Source organism: Colobus angolensis, unplaced genomic scaffold (assembly GCF_000951035.1).
Source record: "Colobus angolensis palliatus isolate OR3802 unplaced genomic scaffold, Cang.pa_1.0 Scaffold10, whole genome shotgun sequence".
NCBI classification, from domain to species: domain Eukaryota; kingdom Metazoa; phylum Chordata; class Mammalia; order Primates; family Cercopithecidae; genus Colobus; species Colobus angolensis.
The window spans coordinates 5,385,198-5,406,244 of record NW_012110919.1 but is presented as its reverse complement, the minus strand read 5'-3'; the positions used below and the strand labels follow the sequence as shown (position 1 = coordinate 5,406,244).

Below are 21,047 nucleotides of genomic sequence, written 5' to 3'. Positions count from 1 at the left end.
GACAGGGTCTTGCTGTGTTGCCCAGGCTAGTCTTGAACTCTTGAGCTCAAGTGATCCTCCCACCTTGGCCTCCCAAAGTGCTGGGATTACAGGTGTGAGCCACCACACCCTGTCGGAAGTCTTCTATCCAAACAAAAGAGCGAGTAGTGCTTGAAGCAGTGGCAGCCATCTTGTGACTAGGATGGCAGGGCCAGGAGGCACTGGGAGATAGTGACCCAGAGCTGTGACACCATGGAATGTATGGACCAGCTTGGAGCTCCTTCCCTCTAGACTTTCTGCTCTCAGAGGCAAGTCATGCTCTCAATTTTCTCTTACTTATAGCTGCATGGGCCAAACTGACGGAGCTCATTTTGTGGATGCTGAGGTAGACAGATGTGTCTACTGATGCCTATTTACTTTGCACCTATTGTGTGCAGGGCACTGTAGGTGATACAAATCAGAACCTGTACTCATCCTGCCTGGGAAGTACTAGCAGACTAGTAGAAGAACTGTGGGGCATATACAACAAATTCTAATGCCAAGTAGAATGTGGGAGGTACAGATGGAGCATTTTAGGGATTGAGAGAGATACCTCTTTCAGGTCGGCAGGGGGTTTTCAAACAGAGAAATCAAGGAAGGCTGCATGGAGGAGGCAGCGTTCGAATTGGGTCTGCAAAGAGCTGGAGTAAATGAGGGAGGCCTCTGGACCATGGAGACACTTGGCTTCCAGTCTCTAATTAGACTGGTGAGCAGGAAGCTTCAATCACTCACTCAGGCTTATCAGGTCAGGAAGTTTACAGAAAAAAAATCCCACCTTCTTTGGGTGGAAGTAGGGGCGGACAACTTGTAGCCCAGGCCTGCCTTCTGAAACCTCCTGCTGCCTTGAAAGAGAGTCCCTGTACTTTTCATAGGAAAAAAAAAATACGGTAAGGAAAAGAATATGGTTCTAGGTTTGTAATAATAAGGACCAGCACTTATTGAGTGCTTACCGTGTACTGGGAATGCAATTATAGGTTCATTTAATCCTCACAACTGCTCTATGAAGTGGGTGCCATTATTAGCCTCATTTAATAGATGAGGAAACTGAGATGCAGAGAGATTTAGAAACGTCCAAAATCATGGAACTGGTGGGAGTCTTATACGAGGGCGTGTCCTGACTCTGAGCTGCAAAGTGAAGAGGCCAGCCAAGGGCAGTACCCCTCTGCTTGAGGGCCTCAGTCAGTGCTCTCCCAGGAGCCTCCCAAGGGCAGTTCCCACCTACTTGAGGGCCTCAGTCAATGCTCTCCCAAGAGTCAGGCTGGACATAGGCAATCTGGTAGAGGAGGCTTTACCTCCTCACCCTCCTCACAGAACCCACTGAATCTGGAGCACCCTGTGCCTCAGGTGCCACCCAAGGGCATTTTTACAGAGCTCCTGTTCGCCCACAATAAAGGCGACATTTCCTAGCTTCTGTTGCTGCCAGGTGTGGCCAGTGTGCTCCAGATTCAGTGGGCTCAAATGATCCTCCCACCTTGGCCTCCCAAAAGTGCTGGGATTACAGGTGTGAGCCACCACGCCCAGTCAGAAGTTTTCTGTCCAAACAAAAGGGAGAGTAGCGCTTGGAGCGGTGGCAGCCATTTTGTGACTAGGATGGCAGGGCCAGGAGGCAATGGGAGATGGTGACCCAGAGCTGGCCTCTTGGCTTTGCAGCTCAGAGTCAGAACATGTCCTAGTTATGACTAAGTCTGAGTTACTGACTAAGTCCTGGTCAATGACATTAAGTGGATATGTTATGTGGTACATCCTTAAAAGATGGTTGGTGACCATCTGCCCTCCGTTCTATAGCCCTGCTTACATCTGCTGCCTGGGATGGGAAATGAGGCTGGGGGTGAGCAGACACTTAGAATATGAGGACAAGAGAGGAGCAGCTGCTCCACCAGCCCTGCACTGCCCACCCAGAATGCCACCAGGGAGAGAAATCAGCTTCTCTGTTGCTGAAGCCACAGACATCCTGGGTCTCTGTTCCGTACAGCTGAACTGCATCCTAATTGATTTGGGAATGATGCCTATTACCAAGGAGGGTAATGGGAAAGAAAAGGCTATTGGAAAATGTATGGTCCAGAAGGCCCAGGGAGAGGGCGAGGCTGGAAGGGCCTGGCCCCTTTGTAGCATGTCAGCCACCAGCCTCTCACAGGTTATCACACTCGCCTCCTGTTCACATCTGCCCAGTAGGATACTGTCTGCCACAGGTTGTAAATGCCCCGTTACAGGGGTCATATGTAACATTTTTAACAAGAATATAAGCACACAGGCACCCAAGAAATGCTTTTCATGATGATGGACTCAGCTGATCAACTCCCCGGCATCCCACGTCATCAATAAATAACCAACCAAAAAGAATACTGAGGGGACAGTCCTTTCCGCTTAGCGAAGCTTACAGGAGACAAGAGAAAGCACACCTCAGACAAGGAAAACCGGATGAAAAAAGAATGAGCACCTACTTCATGCCAGCAAGATGGCTAGACGCAGTACCTGTATTATTTTCTGACCTCACCACAAATGTGCAAGGGCAGGTTTTGGTCATTGCCTGTTTACAGAAGAGGAAACAGGTTTCGAGAGGTTGAGAGACTTGCCCAAAGTAAAGTGGCTGAGCCCAGATTCAAACCCAAGACTATGAGACTCCAAACCCCACCTCTTCCGCACACGGCCTGGGAGCATGTGACTGCATTCCCCTTTCACTACCGCTTTCACCCACCATCCCACCACGTGATTTGGTGGTTTTGGTATTGAGGAGGTAGAGAGGAGTAGGCTGCAGGGGGCTGTGGCAGGATGAATTGAGGGCAGGGAACTGGTCTTTTCCCACATGGGAAGATGATCTGGCTACTCACTGTCTCCTCAACCACATTCTTGCCTAATAAAAGCAGGAATGTTGCTGCCTCCTTTCTGTAATACCTAATAATGCCTAGAAAGTAATTGTAAAAGAATTTATTACAAACCGGCAACTTTATCATAAAAGGCCTTGGAGCAATAATTGCTTTCATTAAATAAAACCTATAAAATATATTTCTAATTTTATTTCAGGGCCACATGAAAGTCAAGAGAAAAGCCTAGTTCTCATACCAACCTGAATTAGAGAGAGAAGAAAAAAGAAAGAAAATCCAGTTTCAGAAGTTCTGTAGAAGCAGCAGGAGGCCAGAGTTAGAAGTCCAAGTCTCAGGGAAACTTCTGATCTAAGCTTCTTTCCAAGCCACAGTCAGCAGCCCTGGGACATTCTTCTGCCTGACATTCCCCTTTGAGCTGCGCTTGCCTGTCCAGCCTCCCCTCTTCACTCTGCTCCCCTTTTCCTTTCCCCACAAAGATTCCATAGCTCACAGCTTCCTGGATCAAGGGATCTGCTACCCTAACAGCAGAGTAGCGGGTGGAGGACTGGGTAACGAGAGCCTTTTTCCATTTCAAAAAAAAAAGTTAATGGAGATAATTTTCTCAAATTTAGGTTTCTCTCACCAATTTTTCTATACTTGCTAGCATTTGCTAACGTTTTGTCCGTCCTAAAATCAGGTATGAAGAGCTGTCTGATTTAGCCCAAGATGACTGATTTCAGTATTCACAGTATTTGCGGGTGCAGGGTTGGGGGTGGGGTGGGTGTTGTGTGTTGGCAAAGAGCTGCATGAGTTTCGGACTTGTAAATAGTGGCAAGGCCTTTCCATTGCTGTGTCCCCAGAAGGAGAGGAAAGAGGCCAAGCCTGTCTTAGGGTTTGTAGGAGGGAGGATTCTAGTTCTTATTCTCTACTATGTCAAGCTCTAGATTAAAGGCCAGCAAACTTTCTGCAAAGGGCCAGAAAGTATTTAAGTCTTAAAACCCCTATGGTCTCTGTGGCAACTACTCCACTCTGCACTGTAGCAGGAAAGTAGCTATAGACAATAAGGAAATGAACAGGTATTCCAATAAAACTTTATAAAAATAGGCAGAGGGGCCACATTTGGCCCACAGGCTGTTGTTTGCTGGTCCCTGCTCTAGATAACAGTACCCTCAAATGGAATGCTAACTTTGACAATGGCAACAAGACAAATCTGGATAATGCTTTCTATCTCTGCCATGACTTGTGATAAAATTTACCATTCTCGGAGGGGTACAAATATAAATAATGATCCTAACAATAACATAATAGCACACATTTGAGCTATAAAGAAGAAAATTAAATACTTTTATGTTTAGATAACTAAATTATTTTCTAATTCCAAGATTACAGGCATGAGAAGAAAGTGTATGAAGAGGAAAGTCATTTAAAGTACCCATTACACGTTAATTTTTCATTTTCCATGGCTTGCCATCAACGAGGGAATGACTTACCTAAAATGACTATAAAAAATGGTTTCACTCTTTGATCAGGAAGCTCAGAACACTAACTATGAAGTTAGTAATGGTTTCAGTATTATTGCAAGTCATAATGGAAATGATTTGCACTATGGTAGAGAGAAAAAGAAAAAGCTCAAGAATTGTTAATTAACTTCACTGTTTCTCCACAAATGGTAGGAGTATTAACAACAAGATTGCTGAAGTGCAAACATCAGGATTTAATGAACAATGGGATGTAATTGAAGTAACAGAGAATGACTTAATCAGGACAGTGGGTTGTTTAATTACGGGGCTAATGGATCTTCTGCAAGGACAAACTAAATGGAACAGAAGAAGCCAGCACTGGCAGGCAGAGCACTGGTAAAGGAAGTGTACCAGTAAGAAACTCCTGGTAGAGACACCTAGGGCTGTTACATATGAGATATTTCATTAAACGTAATTGTCCCAAAATGGTAACTGCTAGAGAAAGAGACAGACGGGGGTAGGCTGGCATAAATCAAACTGGAGGCATTAATATTTCTGCAGGCATGTACTTGTGTTTTTTCAAGAATTTCTAATAATCTTGAAAACTTTCTTATAGATATTTTTTTCAGAACGCTGTTTTCCAGGGTGCCAAGATGCTACCTCTCAGATACAGCAGATTGGCAAGCTCGTTTTCTGAGTTTAAGAGTTCAAAACACCGGCCGGGCTCGGTGGCTCAAGCCTGTAATTCCAGCACTTTGGGAGGCCGAGACGGGCGGATCACGAGGTCAGGAGATCAAGACCATCCTGGCTAACACGGTGAAACCCCGTCTCTACTAAAAAAAATACAAAAAAAAACCTAGCCGGGCGAGGTGGCGGTGCCTGTAGTCCCAGCTACTCTGGAGGCTGAGGCAGGAGAATGGCGTAAACCCGGGAGGCGGAGCTTGCAGTGAGCTGAGATCCAGCCACTGCACTCCAGCCCGGGCGACAGAGCAAGACTCCGTCTCAGAAAAAAGAAAAAGAGTTCAAAAAACCATTTCACACTTAACTTTGATTACAAGTCAACTTTCTCTTGCTAATTCAGCATGCTTGCTAGGAGTTATTGGTTTTCCTCATCTCCTCCTGAAAGTGAAGCAAACGTCCCTTCTCCCATGTGAAATCCTCAAACTTTCACTAACTCCTCCAAAGTTCCACTCTTGACACAACGCAAGCTGAGTGAGTCTGAGATTCTCTATCAACAAAATCAAACGTTCAAAATTTTGCAAAGGTGAAAAAAACCCAGCAGAGCAATAGGTTTTATTCTCGGCCGGATGCAGTAGCTCACACCTGTAATCCCAGCACTTTGGGAGGACAAGGTAGGTAGATCACTTGAGGCCAGGAGTTCCAGACCAGGCTAGCCAACATGGCGAAAACCAGTTTCTACTAAAAATACAAGCATTACCCCGGCACGGTGGCAGGTGCCTATAATCCCAGGTACTTGGGAGGCTGAGGCAGGAGAATTGCTTGAACCCAGGAGGCGGAGGTTGCAGTGAGCCGAGACTGCACCACTGCACTCCAGCCTGCGCTACAGAGTGATACTCCGTTTAAAAAAAACAAAAAAATTGGTCTTATTCTTTTCCGGCTGTCCAACCTGAATTCCTAGATATTAAGGAAAGACTAAAAGTCCTGTGTGTACACAGCCCTACCCCTGGTGCTGACATTAGGGAGGATGCAGATATCAGGGCATTCTGTCTCACTGTTGCCTCATTAAACACCAGCCTGGAATGCCTTGATAGAGAAGGATAGTTTCTTATGGTCCTGAAGGAAGCATGGCTCTAGGGGACTTGGCTTGGATTTTTGGCAAGACAGAGGAATTTTCTTCTCAATATGCAAGAACACAGAATTACTTCCCAGGGCCCATTTGTTAGTATCATGATTTCGTGTATAAGAAATTGGCAAGATGCCTTTATGTTCTAGAAAACCCCCCATACCTCAGGGAGAACATCCTCATCTGAGAGGTGTGAAAGCTAACTTTTAGGCTGCTATATGAGGTGCTGCGCTTCTGAGCATTTAGCTGAACACGAGTTTGGGAGCCTTTTTTCCAAACGTGTCCCTGCCTTGGCACCAGGTTCTGTCATTTCAAGTGGTTCATGAGGACGCTCTTGATTTCTGACTTTCATTTCCTTGAAAGAATCTGCCCCCAACCTCCCGCCTCCCTAGCACACATGGACACACAGAATCAGTTTGTTCACCACACCTTGGTTTTCAATGACATAAACCACCTCAGGCAAATTTGGGGAATCAAGTCCTAAAACAGCTGGGTGTACATGCTTGGGAGGGGCAGGTGGGGGAAGTGAAAAAGAGGGGGAGGAGGGAAGAGAGGAAGAAAGAAAATTAGAAATATGGTGGTTCAGGCTGGGGGAAATGCCTGAAAGGAAATGAAAAACTCAAATTTTTATATTGACCTTCTGCTAAGAGTTTGTCACACAAGCACAGACGGATCATGTGCCTTCTCTGTAGCTTCTGGTACAACCGCCCACCATGAAAGGGGGCCTGGCCAGGCCCCATAAGAGGTACTAACCATATTTAACGGCAAGGCCCCTAAAAACAAGTGGCCCATTCCTTTTTCAAGGCTCAACTCTATGTACCGGCAAATCTGAATTTGAAAAGGAAGATTTATGTGGATTTCTGAAATCGTGATTTTCCATTACCCTTTTCCCCACGGGCTATAAAGAAAAATTTCAAGAGTCTACATGAATTTCTTCAGCATCAAGTAACATTTTGATGATGAGTTGAGTGTTAACAAATCAGAAACACATGGTCTTAATTGACTGTGAAATAAATAATGTTTCAAAATGAAAGGGAGAAAACACGTTCAGATGTAAAGCATTAAAAAGGCTTCAAAACCTCAAAAGTTGCCTCAGGCATCTGACTTCTTCCTGATTCCAACCCCCGTCTTCTCCTTTCCTGTCCTTCCTATTTGGGTCCAGTAGTATCTTGAGACTGAAATACTGGAGGATTCCCCTGACTGTATTCATTTGCAAATATTTCTCTTTGGGGATCTTTGGGGCTTCTAAAATGTCTTAAAGTAAAAGCACAAACATCTTCTAGGTTGGGAATAACAAGCCCAGGATCAGTGAAAAGTGAGTCAACAGGCCCTGTGCAAAGTTTATCTCTTGTTCTCCAAGATACCCAGTGGTGTCCAGGCTGAACACACATCAGAGTTATCTGGAAGGTTTGCAAAATATATCCATGCCCGGGCTCCCTCCCCAGAGATTCTGATTCAGTCAGTCCTGAGGGAAAGCCCGGGCACTGGTATATTTGGACCTGCAGTTTAAACAAGGGTTCAATGAGATCTGGATCAAATGGAATAAAGTTTTAGGTAGCACTCATGTGCCAGGCAATGTTCTAAGTGCTTTTTATAATACTGACTCTTAATCCTCAAAACACCTCATGAGATGGGTAGGAACCATGACCATCATTTCCATTTCACATGTGAGGAGAATGAGGCACAGAGAGGTTTAGAAACTTGCCCAATATTACACAGCTAACCAGTGGCAGAGGCAGGATTCCAACCTGTCCGGCCCCAGAGTCCACACCGTTAACCACTCTACCAATAGTTGTCAAGCAGCATCTGCAGCATCAGGAAGCTGGTTAGAGAAGTGAATTCTCAGGCCATAGCCTAGATTTACTGCATCAGAAACTCCAGCATGCTGCCTAGCGACTGGTGTTTAGCGAGTTTTTTGGGAGATTCTGCTAGATGCTCAAGTTTGAGAACCACTGCAGCCCACTCTCCGGCCTCTCAGATGCGGATGGGTATATTAACACAATTCAGAACGCTGAGAAGTGTTGACTTTCAGCTCAGCTTCCCGCTCTCAGATGGCAGTCGTGCATGGCGCCATCTTCAATGGAGGGGTGAGCCGCGTCTGGCAGTGGCAGAAAACTTGAAACAGCTGACCTACGGACTATTCTCCCACCAGAGGACATAACCATAACACAGTCCGCGGCAAAGTGGTGCCTTCTCCAATTAGGGAATGAATTCTTCCCGGATGACACTGCAGTCCCCACTATCCAGAGCGAAGCCACAGGAGACTCAGCTCTCTTAATGAGCAATTCCCAAACCCCACTGTAATCTTTTCCTCCTCCACTAACGAGATCGTGAAGAAGCCCAGAATCTTCATAAAGCAAAAGATCAAACCAAAACACAGCAGTCTCCTCTCCAAGTCTCTATTAACAGAAAAGCATAGAAAATTCCTAATTCTGAAGTTCCTTTCCCTGCTTGGCTCCCTCTCTGAAATTCCCGAATGTGCCCCAAATTGGGCTTTTTTTCTTTAGGAAGGGCATGGGGTGGGTGCGGAGGGGATGAATTAAAAAGAAGTTCTCAAACGGGTGAAACCCTCCAGCAGCTAGGCAATCATCTTCCTGTAGTGATTTACAGCGTTCCTCTAAAAATATCTATGAGATCACAGTACATTAAGTGCATGACACCAAACATTTGTAACTAATCCATGAAAATAAAGTAAGGGCGTCACGTTGTATGGGGAATGCAGTGGAATTTGTCTTGTGTTATCGTTCTAAAATAAGACGGCCTCAATTTGGTTGAAATATATCTTCACACATTGTCTTCCCAGAGCACAGCCATTTGAGAAATTCTGATTGCAATTATAAGTGCTGAATAGGGAGTACTTTGCATTTCCTTTGACGACACTGAAAGCTATAAGCAATCCTGATATTAAAATCTTTGGAAATTGATGAGTACCCCAGGCATCATTACAATACTTTCTCCCCCAATCTCAGTAATTAAAATCTATTATGTGAACGCATGTTAATATTTTTATCAACTGTTTTTAATTAACTAAACACACAGGGCCTCCCGCAGTAGAAATGATACCATTTCATTTTCAGTGAGCCATTTTCTAATTCAGTGAGGAATTAGAGGGTGGGCCCTCTAATTCCCTGCCAGATTTATTTGGGAGTCTGGCTGGGAGCTTTATGGAAAACATACCACAGTACTGAATTCTGGAACCTGCCACAACAGCCAGTCTTCATTAAGTGTGTACAGGGCTTTGCAAGTGATTACATCCACGGGACCCTTGTTAATTTTCTGGTTCAGAGTCGTCACCAGCAAATAGAAGGGCTCTCCAACAGTCTCCTTGGAAAAGACACGAAAGTGACAGTTAGCTTTCTGTGGAATCCACTGTACTTTCCAAAGAATTAAAGTTTCTGTTTATGGCAGTAAGGCAGGAGACAGGAGGCAGGGTTTTCTAACACAAAACTCCCAAGAAAATACATGTTGCTCTGCTTGGGATTGGATGCAAAACTCAGAAAACTGCCTCCTCTCGCCATCGCGAATGCACGTGTGCAAACGCGCACGCGTGCACATTCACAGCAATGTGCAGTACCCACAGTATCCCTTGTTATTTTATGTTTAAACTTACATATGGCAGACTAATGCTCATCAGTGGGTTAATGCCTAGGAATAGTTAGTAGATGTGGAGAGTGTACCTTTGTTTACATTCGTATTTAATCGCCTTTTAGCAAGCCAGAAATAAACATTTTTTAAAAAAATGCACAGTTATCCTTAGTAACAAGAGTAAATGTAAGAACTTTTATACATTTGCCAAAGACAATGTTTTTTGGTGTTAACAGCACTTCTTGAAGGAAGTGGGCCTGCCGTTCAACAGTTTACAGCCTCATCTCCTCCCCATGGGTCCAGCCCAGCCCGGGCAGTTCCCAGACACACCCTGCACAGTCCCACCTGGCCACGTTTTCCGGTGCTGGGTCAGAGGGACTCCATCTTTTTCCCTGAACCAGAGCCAATTCCATTTCCTTTAAGGTTTTCCCCCAAACACTCAGCCCATCCTGATTGGCTCTTTCTTCAAATTTAAGCCACACCCATTTTTCCTGTCTAGGGGTGGGACTGCCTCCCCTGCTGCGATGGAAATGGCTCACATTTGCAGCCACAGATATCTGTATTCCAAAGGGCTCTGAGCACCTTAAATGGGAGGCTATGTGTTCTCTTTCCACGGCATCCTCCCAAGGCACGTAGCCCTAGGTCAGCTGTAGAGTATTTGCTAAATAACGAACCTTCCGTAATCAATGGACATTAGGCCTCTGTGGTGGAGGAAGAACCGTGGCTAGGAAGTCAAAGTGCCTTAGTGATGATGAAGGGCCAGCCACGTGGCTGGGACTTGAAGCGCCAGTTAACAGAGTCAAGCTTGACAAGCGATACATCCGGTTGGGAAAGGAGGATTCCACTGGGTCTCACCTGCTTTCCCTTGTGCAGGCAAGTTACCTAAGACCTCTTAAGTCTCTCAGGATCCCACCCCAACCCTGTCCCTTCCTTTATACTTGCTGCAGGAATATCTGCCCTCCCCAGTCCTCGGGCTTCCTCTTGCCACCCTGCAGCTCCCTTTCGGCTTCTGTCCCGGCTGTGATACATCCTTAAGTTTCCTCTTCAGTGCAGGGCAGAAGTGGAAGTTCAGAAATTTCCAAGGTAGGGAGGGCAGCAGGACTAGTGCATGACATTTAACTCTCATGAGAAACTTCCTTTATTTAGTGGTTTACAACCTCAACCCTCTCTTCTCTTTCCCTCCACCACCCACCCCCCACCCCAAGTAATGCCGTGACCACAAAACTAGAACCTCTTTTCCTCCAGCACAGATCAGAAGGGAGGCTGAGAACCCTTGGACAGGGGCTGCGTACTCCCGCAGGGGTTGGAGTCAGGGGGCCAGATGGGCTCTCGGGGGCTATGTGAAGGGGTAGCTCTCGACTCAGGAGGCCTGTGGTCAGGAATTCTCCAGAACTTTCTGGAGGGTAGCTAGACCGAGCTAAGTAACATCTGGCCCTACACTCTGCCCATGCTCCTGGGTCTAACCCTGGCTAATCACCAGAATCCCTTGGGGGCTCTTAAGAATTCAGATGCCTGGGCCCCACTCAGCCTACACAGCTGCCATCTCTCTGAGGAATGAGGCCTGGGTATCTGTAGTTTTCATACCTTCCCGGGGCCGGGGGCGGGGCGGGAGACGGGGGTGGAGGAGGATTCTGATGTGTGGCCGATGTGGGGAATCACAGGGCCATGAGGTTTGTCACCACTGAACACAACTTTTAGGCAAGTCACAGCCGCTGCGTACATGATTCCCCTCCCCCAGGGGCCAGGCTTCGACATTTTACCAGACCAGGGCAGATTCCATCGTTTCAGTGCACAGAGGGGTGGCTAAGAGCTCTGGGACCCTGGCACTGTCCCACAGTAGCAGTGAGATCTGGGAAGAGTCACAGCTCTTCTGTGTGTTCCAGTTCCCCCACATGCAAAATGGTCATGAAGACATTCAGCTCACAGGGCCGTTGAGATGAAATGAGAAAAGGTAGGTAAAGCTCTTAGCATGCTGTCTGGCACATTCAATAAACGGCATTATTATTTTACCCACAGAGCCCTGGTGTCTTGGAAGGGGAAGTTACCTGGCGGTCACGGAGCTACTGTCACCCACTAAACGTCTGTGGGGTAGGATAGGAGGACTAGGGCCGTCGGTGTCCCAGACCCTCTTGAGCACCTGGTGGAGGGACATCAGACCCCTGCACCAGCTGGAATTATTCCACTGAAAGTGAAAGTATCGCCGACTGGCTGGATGCCACTTCCTCCTGGCGAGCCGAGCCGCCCCCTCACCACCCAGAGTGCTCGAGATGCTCTTGAATCAGCACTGTGAAATCTTGACCCAGAATGCTTTGCTCAAGGAGGCCGTTTGGGCTCGCAGCCCAGATTTTCTGAACATCTCACCCCTCTAATGCCCAAGAGCAGCCCTTCAAAACTCAGAGTTAAGAATCACAAGATCCAGTAGAAAGAGCTGGAAAGGGATTTAAAGGTAACGCCCACACACGCCCGTCATCTGGTGAATTGAAAACAGATGCCCAGATGGAACGAGCCACGCCTAGGGACACACAGCTGACTGGGGCTGAGATGATTCCAGAGCCCAGACCTACTGCTTCTAACCAAGACCCCTAGTCTGGTGCTCTCCCTACTACCTCAGGGGCTTGCAAAAATCATGGATTGCTGGGCTCTACTTCTGGAGCTTCTGAGCCAGTGAGACCGTGGTGGGGCAGGAGTTGGCCTTTGAAGACCAAGACCAGGGAACTGGGTGAGAGTCCTGGTGCCTCCATCTAGCAGCTGTTGTGGCTAAAAGCAAAGACAGTGGGAAACAAAAAATATTCGTCCCAGAAATAACTGGCTCAACATCTCCCCCAAAGCCTCTGATGATTTATACCAAGTAAACAGAAAAGAAGGCAGATTTCATTAATCTTAATAAATGGGTATTGCCTTAGGGAGAGGAAGGGGTTGGTGAGAAATAAAAAAAATGTTGTGCATCTACTTGTAAGATTGCATTAAACATTAAACTAAACACAGTCTATTTAAAGCACTGCTGTTGGATCTAAACTTAAGTAGCACTGTTAAAACCTGTGGCATAGCAGTGTATCTTATTCAAAGTTTAATTAGATTTCCAAACTAGCTACAAATACACAATTATGCAGTTTTGCTGGAATCTGGATGGCTGGTAAAATTAAAGGATAAGAATCTTCTGTACCAGGGGCCTCGGAGGGCTGGGTGAAGATCGAGTTCAACAGGACACCTTTATTTTCACATTAATATTTTATAATAGTAATGGTCCTTAGTGCTAAGCAATTGCATGTTTTCTCATCTGCACTTCCAAACAGTCTAAAATCTTCTTCCAATTCTCTAGGTTATAAAACCAAGTAAGTGGTGAAGTCTAGATTCAGATCAAGTAGCGGACTCTAGGGCTGACCCTCTTCACCGCTGGAATCTATAGAAAGTTTGCATTTGAAAAGATTTTAAAATTCAATTAGATTACAACCACATGCACACAGTCACTACAACAAAGCAAACTCCAGGGGGAGGCAGCTCTTTGGAGAGCTGCTTTAATGCGGAATGACTGGTAGGAATTGACTGCAATTAGCTTACAGTGTATTGGTAGGTAATGGGTATTTCTACAATGCTTCAGAGGGCCTGTAACAGTTTGTTCTCTTTGTGAAATATTCCCTTTTCGCAGTACAATTTCTTAAATGGGCTGACTGGGCTCTGGGTGTGAATTGATGTGAAGTGAACTCACTTGAAAAGTCTCACCTGAGGAAATTCTAAATGAATTACATTTGCATAGACCAGTTGCAGCAAAAACAATGTTTACTTTTCCCCTCTCTGTTCTGGGTCAGGACCAAGACGAAACATGGTTAAATGCTGACACCATCGAGCATTCAGGATTTATCCTGGCAAAGGCATCAGAGTCTGCTAAAAATACCTGCCTATTGTCTTACCTCTGACACTGCTGAGGGATGTGACACTTACCCGGAGAAAACCAGAAAGGCAGACAGACATCCAGTTTGTGAGGAGTTTTTCGACCACGGACTCCGTGCGTCTCAGCATGAGTTTAGGCTGCATGTTACTACACTGTTCCATCAAGTCCCTGGTCAGCACCTCCAGGATGCTGGTCAGGTAGACCAGCTTGGTTTGCAGGGCAATGGTTAGGAAAGAGGCGAACAGACACCTGTTGAAAAAGAGAGCTGGGTGAACCATCAGCTGCAGGCCTAGCTGGACACTGATGGGAGTTTCCATGGAAGCTCACTGGCAGGGCAGGGAGCTGGCTTGTTGGGTTGGGAGCTTTTTTTTAATGTTTAGATTCTAACCACTTCTATCTCTAGAACATTTTCTGTGTTTTCAGCATTTAAACTAGAGTGGTAACAAGAAGTGAGTCTTCCAAAGTTTCAGGATGTTTTAAAAATAAAAAATAACACTTCTGCTTTTTTGATTAAGAATTTACAGGCCGGGCATGGTGGTTCACGCCTATAATCCCAGCACTTTGGGAGTCTAAAGCAGGCAGATCACCTGAGGTCAGGAGTTCGAGACCAGCCTGGTCAATGTGGTGAAACCCTGTCTCTACTAAAAATACAAAAATTAGCCAGGCGTGGTGGCACACTGCTGTGGTCCCAGCTACTGGGGAGGCTGAGGCAGGAGAATTGCTTGACCCCGGGAGGTGAAGGTTGCAGCGAGCCTAGATCGTGCCACTGCACTCCAGCCTGGGCAACAGACCGAGACCCCATCTTAAGAAAAAAAAGAATTTATGTGGGGTTTTTGGGGTGTTGGAGTTTTTCAGGGTTACTTGGGGATGGGAGGGTTGTGTGTGTGTCTTCAAAATAGACTTTGTGTTGGGAGCTAGGGGCAGGAGGCTGAAGCAGCAGGATCACTTGAGGCCAGGGTCTGAATCCAGCCTAAGCAACATAGCGACTGTCTCAAATTTTTTTAAAAAGGGCTAGGCACAGTGGCTTATGCTTGTAATCCTTGCAGGAGGGGATATCGTATGAGGTCAGGAGTTTTGAGACCAGCCTGGGCAATACAGCACTTTTTTTGGATCATGTAGTAGAGATGGGGTCTCTACCACTACAACAACAACATTAGTGGGGTATGGTGGCATGCACCTGTAGTTCCAGCTACTTGGGAAGGCTGAGGCAGGAGGGTAGCTTGAGCCCAAGAGGATGAGGCTGCAGTGAACTATGATCACACACTTCAGCCTAGGCCACAGAGTGAGATTCCAACTAAAAAAATAAAAATTGTGTTGGAGTGGTATGATCTAAATGGAGATAAGGCTGCATAAACTTCCAAACAGCCTTTGGAAAAGTGCATGTTCTCAAGAGACCACGTTCAGACAGTGGTTTGGAAATAAAATATGGGGCTCAGGTTTGATTTCTCTCTCTCTCTTTTTTTTGTAGAGACAAGGTTTTGCTGTGTTGGTTGGGCTGGTCTTGAACTCCTGGCCTCAAGTGATTGCCTGCCTTGGCCTCCCAAAATGCTGGGATTACAGCCATAAGCTACCATGCCCAGCCTGATTTTCTCTTCTTAAAGGCTTTTAAAACATCAGAGAATGGACTAATACCTGTCCTTCACAGAAAAGTTCTTCTGCTTTTCAAGGGTGTGGATGACAGTAACAAGAAAGCTTTTATTACAGATTAGGGCATCCAAAGCTGTGAGACTTTCATTCTTGTCATTGGCGTCTCTGTTCTGAAAAAAAGAAAAAATATATATAGTTAAATACAAAATCATATGTAAGTTTAAGGTTAGAAAGTAGATCCACAATGGGTTTTCCAAGACAATGAACTATTTAATATTGAATTCATGATCCAAAAAAACCACAATAAAAATTCAAAGTAATAATCATGGAGATGATAATGATGATAACACTATGAACATCAGGCAGTCACTGGGCTAAAAATGAAAACGCAGAGACTTACATGCATATCTTCAGTGAAGATGTGGGTGAAGCCACCTGACTGAGAGGAAGGAGACACTTTTATTATTCATAACATCCAAAGGAAATGAAGAGTGTATTTTTGTTATAATACCCAAGTCCATTTTAATAAAGTAGAGATACTATTTGCTAATCTGAAGCGCCCCTGGGTTTATGGTGGCTGCATATTCTCTAGTACATAATAAATAATTATTCAGCTTTCAAGAAACGCCACTGAATTCTGAAAGCCTCTAAGAAGAATAATTATCATGGCATCAGTCCTAGGTTTGGTAGATGAAGGTATCATCTCATATTTTAGAAGAAGTGATTTAAGAGTTAAAGAAGGGGTCATTGATGAAGATTATGCAAATATCAGACCGCTCTTCAAGCAATTTACCTTCTAAAGATAAAGATTAAAGTACGTTACTAAGTTTTACAAGTCTTACCTAAGTAGCATCTACTGTTTCAGTACACAATGATATTGAAAACGGGGTAGTTAAAAGTCTAGAATCTGGACCAAACTACTTGGGTTCCAGTCCTGGTTTTAATCACATACTGGTCACATGACATGGGATGTGTTACCTAACCTCTCTGTGTCTGACTTGCCTCATCTCTGAAATGGGGACAATAATGGTTCCCACCAGAGGTTTAGAGTGAAACTAAAATGTGTGCAGAGTAAGTGCCTTGTGTCAGTTATCATTACTGGTTTTATTCCTAATTTATAGCAAACTAGACCACAATGCTATTACCCCACTGGTTTCTAAATGCTAGGTAGCTCTGGAATATAAACTTCAAAATTTGAGGGTTTGTAGTATATCATATATCTTATTAAAAATTAAAGGTTAAACTGTAAAAGTATGTTAAGCAATACTTTGAGTCCACAGAGTAAGACTCTAAACTCAAAACATTCAGGTTTTTCTTCTTTTTTGATAATAGAAACATTGAGCTAATTTTATATCTTGTGAAGTAAATTTCTTCTGTAGAGAATTTTGCTTCATAGTTTCAAATTTGCTAGCCCAAACAAAAGACCTAAAACTCTTTTTGCCATATCCTCCCCTAGTTAAAAGAAAAAAAGTCCCAAAAAACAAACCGGAAAAACCCCTAGACCCTAGGTTTGCATTTTCTAGTTCTTAATATTTTTCTGCTGAACCAACTTCATGTAAATGGACAGGAGAAACAGGTTGATTCTTAATCATAAATACGGAAGTGCCACCCTGGCTCTCTGTGTGTTTTTGTTTGTTTCTTTGTTTTGAGACGGAGTCTCACTCTGTCGCCCAGGCTGGAGTGCAGTGGCATGATCTCAACTCACTGCAAGCTCCATCTCCCGGGTTCACACCATTCTCCTGCCTCAGCCTCCTGAGAAGCTGGGACTACAGGCACCCGCCACCACGCCTGGCTAATTTTTTTGTATTTTTTAGTAGAGATAGGGTTTCACTGTGTTAGCCAGGATGGTCTCGATCTCGGGTTCAAGCAATTCTCTGCCTCAGCCTCCCAAGTAGCTGGGATTACAGGTGTGCACCACCATCCCCGGCTAATTTTGTATTTTTAGTAGAGACGGGGTTTCACAATGTTGGCCAGGCTGGTCCCTAACTCCTGACCTCAAGTGATCCACCCGCCTCGGCCTCCCAAAGTGCTGGGATTACAGGCGTGAGCCACCAGGCCCGGACCCGTGGCTCTCTGTGTTTTAACGCTGTTTCCTCCTTTCATTCAAATTTCCCTTTTCTTCAGCTTAGATCCTCTGCCTACCCTTATTTCTTCTCCTATTTTGTGCAAAGCAAAGAAGAGTCAATATAATAAAAAGCAAGGCTTTCAAAGCCAAAACCAACAGGCAGAGCAAAGAACCCTGGCCTCCTTTGAGAACCTACAATCTCCTCTGGATTTTGTCTGTTGCTTTTTTGTAGGTGCTGAACACCCAAATCCTCCCCCCGCCCCGCCCCGGCAGCCCCCAACCTCCAGGCCTAGAGGATTTGGCTTCTGATCAATCCATAAAGAGCCTGATTAATACCAGGACTTATCTACAGCCTGGAATGCATTTCAAGTAGCATTGTCTTCTTATGATGTGTTTCCCTGTTCTATCTTTTCTTAATTATTATAAATTCAATTTTGACTTAGGTCTTCTTGAAAGGGTTCTGACAAATTTATGCATGTTTTTCCCTGGGTTGTCTCCTTTAAACAAGTTCTGACTTCAATTTTTATGGCTTTCCCAGTTGTTTTTCAAGATTATACATAACACTGAGTTAAATCAGTTTGGCTCCTTTGCAACCATCTCTCTTCTCCTAAAATAAGGTAGCATTGTTCCTGGGATCTTTTTTTTTTTTTTTGGAAACATTCAACTTGCAACAGTGTTCCTTTACATTCATTACTCTATCTTGTTCTTGATTACCAAATTTAGAAGATAAGAACATTTCTTTTTTCAGGCCACAGATTACTCTATTCAGCACTCAAGGGCAATCATTAACTGTAAAAGCCCACACAGCATTCATGTTGATAGTCAAAAATCTCCATTATTTTATTGCTTTTAAATTCTTAATGGGGATCTCAGATAGCTCGGAAATGGGACTCGTGATGCAACCTTTGCAGAGGCCCCACACAGTCATCCTGATTCGGGGAATTGAATTCACCTCCCCAGGCGGTATTCTGCCATAGAAATGGATGAGGTGGCAAATGGCAGATCTCAGTGCCTCGGTACTCTTGGAGGATAAGTTAAGGGAAACAAACTTCACCAGCACAAAAAGCTGAAGTCTTATTTACAGCCTTCTTGATTTATAACACTAAGGCTGGGACCAAAAAATATGGCAGGTGTTTTATGGAGGCATTCCAACCTCCAGACCCCGCATTACATATCATGGTGTCCTCTTCTAGAATTATAGAGAAACTGGAAATTGCTTACTGCATGTCTCTGAGTTTCTGAATTCTAGGCTTCTGGCCAATTGTTTTGGAGAAGCTTCTGGTAAGGTGATACAAACTCTCCTTTGGCCTGGAGAGGTATCAGCCATTGCTTAGAAGTCTAGATTGAAATGTGATCGTTGGTATTGATGTGTTTAAGAGGTTGGGCCTCTATGTGGTCATCGGACTGCAAAAAAGAAGGGCAAGATGGCGGAGCTGGGGTATCAGGACGTGGCGGTGATGATACGCAGGATGAGTGTACCTCGCCAAAGACTTGGGAGGGTAAATGGAGAAGGCTGAGTGAGTGGGTGAGAAAATGGAGGCGTGAGAACATAGGTAAGACCAGCAACCCAAAGGGTTAAGTAGACAACTCCTCAGAGCCCTAGAACAAATGAATTAATCAGTTCGTGCATCTATGTCTACTAAATGAGGATGATACAAACTGATCAGCTAAAGAAAAACTACTGAAGAAAACCATAAGAACTCTACATGGCTAAAAATGCCTGTTTTCAACTCCAATTCCACCCATGTCTACTTTCCTCCCTTTTGACCAGTAGTATTTTTCCTTTCCAATTGAGAAGTAATAGTGAATAATCTAGTCGCTGCAATGTAAGTCATGCAGATAAACACAACAAATTGGCTAGCTCACAATTTATTGATTTTTAAATAAACTAGCTCACTTCCCAGCTACACGTTCAGTTCTACATTGGGAGTAAAAGAAAGCAAAAATCATCACTCTGAGCTTCTGTCCCTCCTAGGTTTTTGTTACTGGGCAAAGAATAATCACCAGTGACCCATCACTGTTTTATACCCTAATCAATGCAATTAATAATTATCCTCCTCCCTGCTCTGCTCAGACTTAAGCCATTATTTTGTACCAAGCACATTATCTATAGCTGCCTTGGAAGCAAACACTTGTTTTGACAACAGCAACAAGCACCTTCATTATTATTCAAGACTCAACCTTCGGAATATGATCAATGCTCTTTTACCTCAGGGAAGAAAGTTCTCAGAGCAAAATGTTTGTAGTCAAGGAAGGGAACAGTTCCAAAACTATCAACCACATCCAATTTATCCATCTGCAGCTCAGCAAAGCCTGCAAAACAGAATCCCAAGAGCAATATTTTAACTCAGCAAACAATGGATAAGATCTTCTGCTGTTTTGTCTAACACAGGGTATGACCTTGGTTTTCATTAAAGAAGAAACAATAGATAATGACTTGGTTGGCTGCAGAGAAGAGCTGAAATAAAACACAAAGCCAGGTCCAGGCCCTGCTATTCCGTTGTCTTCTATTATACAAACAGTTCTCATTACTGTGGCCATCTCCATGTAAGGGTAAAAAAATAAAAATATAAATATAAAAGGCTTGTTTTTCTACAAATACAATTTTGGAGCCTACCGTCACGTATCTCTTTCCGGAGCTCGCTTTCCAGCAACTCTAGCTGTTGACTCTGTTTGCGACTCAGCTCCTTCGATTTGTGCCTGGTCACCCCCACGGCCGCTAAGAGACAGAGATGCTACATCAGAGGGACATGTTCACTCAAAAACCAAAAATGAAAACAAATAGCAACCTTTACAGTTCTTAAAAACAAATGACCAAAAAACCAGAACAAGAGCTAGAATGAAACTAGAAAATAGCATTAAAGAGCTGGATCTTATAAAAAAGAAAATTTCCCAGAGAGGGGTCACTCTGAAGAGGAAGATGCTGAAATGCAACAGAAAAAACCCAAAACCTTACTCATTTTACAAGTGAAAGCTAAATCAAATAACCTTCACTTGTAACCAAAGATCCCAGTTGGCTGAAATGTAATGGAACAAGCCAAGTTTCCCCACAGCTGCAGCCACTTGCATTGTTCCTTTCTTTTTGAATGTTTGTAAGCATCCCTGGAGAAACAAAGTTGTGCTGCAAATGCAGAAAGGAACCGCAGATCCACGGTTGGCTACAGGGGCCAAACCTGCATAGAGCTAATGGAGTGACATGATGAGCGAACCACAAGGAACTCCCATACCTCCTTATTGCTTCTAACTGTGCTGCAGCGGCCATAAACCAACCCAGTTCGGTTCTTGGGTTCCTGTCCTTGCGCTGTCATTTACTAGCTGTGTGACCTGGGTTAAGTTCCTCAGCATCTCTGTGCCTGGCTGCCTTCTCTGTAAGAGTGCCTATCTCACTGTGATGCTGGGAGGATTATAAGAAGTAACTCACAAAAAGCATTAAGAATGTATTATTTTAAAAGTATAGGTATTCAACAATCAACCATCATTATTCTAGAAAGCTTCCCCTCACTTATACAAATTACAGCCAGGTGCGGTGGCTCACATCTGTAATTCCAGCACTTTGAGAGGCTGAGGTGGGAGCATGCCTTGAGGCCAGGGGTTTGAGATCAGCCTGGGCAACAGAGAAAGATATTTTTCTGTCTCTACAAAAAAAAAAAAAATAGAACATTAGATGGGTGTGATGGTGCATGCCTGGAGTCCCAGCTACTTGGGAGGCTGAGGTGGGAGAATCACTTGAGTCCAGGAGTTTGAGGTTGCAGCGAGCCTAGATCGTGCCACTGCACTCCAGCCTGGGCAACAGACCGAGACCCCATCTTAAGAAAAAAAAGAATTTATGTGGGGTTTT

The 21,047-nt window shown here is 44.6% G+C and overlaps 1 protein-coding gene across 1 annotated transcript in view; it reads right to left on the bottom strand.

Moving 5' to 3' along the window:
• The window catches only part of PLXNC1 (plexin C1), a 160,481-nt gene that overhangs the window by 33,270 nt on the left and 106,164 nt on the right, over positions 1 to 21,047 (bottom strand). Inside the window, exons 16-21 of the mRNA XM_011933948.1 lie at positions 19,827 to 19,928; positions 19,419 to 19,522; positions 15,545 to 15,583; positions 15,190 to 15,314; positions 13,608 to 13,806; positions 9,261 to 9,404 (exon numbers count right to left, since the gene is read on the bottom strand). Coding sequence (XP_011789338.1) covers positions 9,261 to 9,404; positions 13,608 to 13,806; positions 15,190 to 15,314; positions 15,545 to 15,583; positions 19,419 to 19,522; positions 19,827 to 19,928 — 713 coding nt within the window. The remainder of the gene's footprint in view (positions 1 to 9,260; positions 9,405 to 13,607; positions 13,807 to 15,189; positions 15,315 to 15,544; positions 15,584 to 19,418; positions 19,523 to 19,826; positions 19,929 to 21,047) is intronic.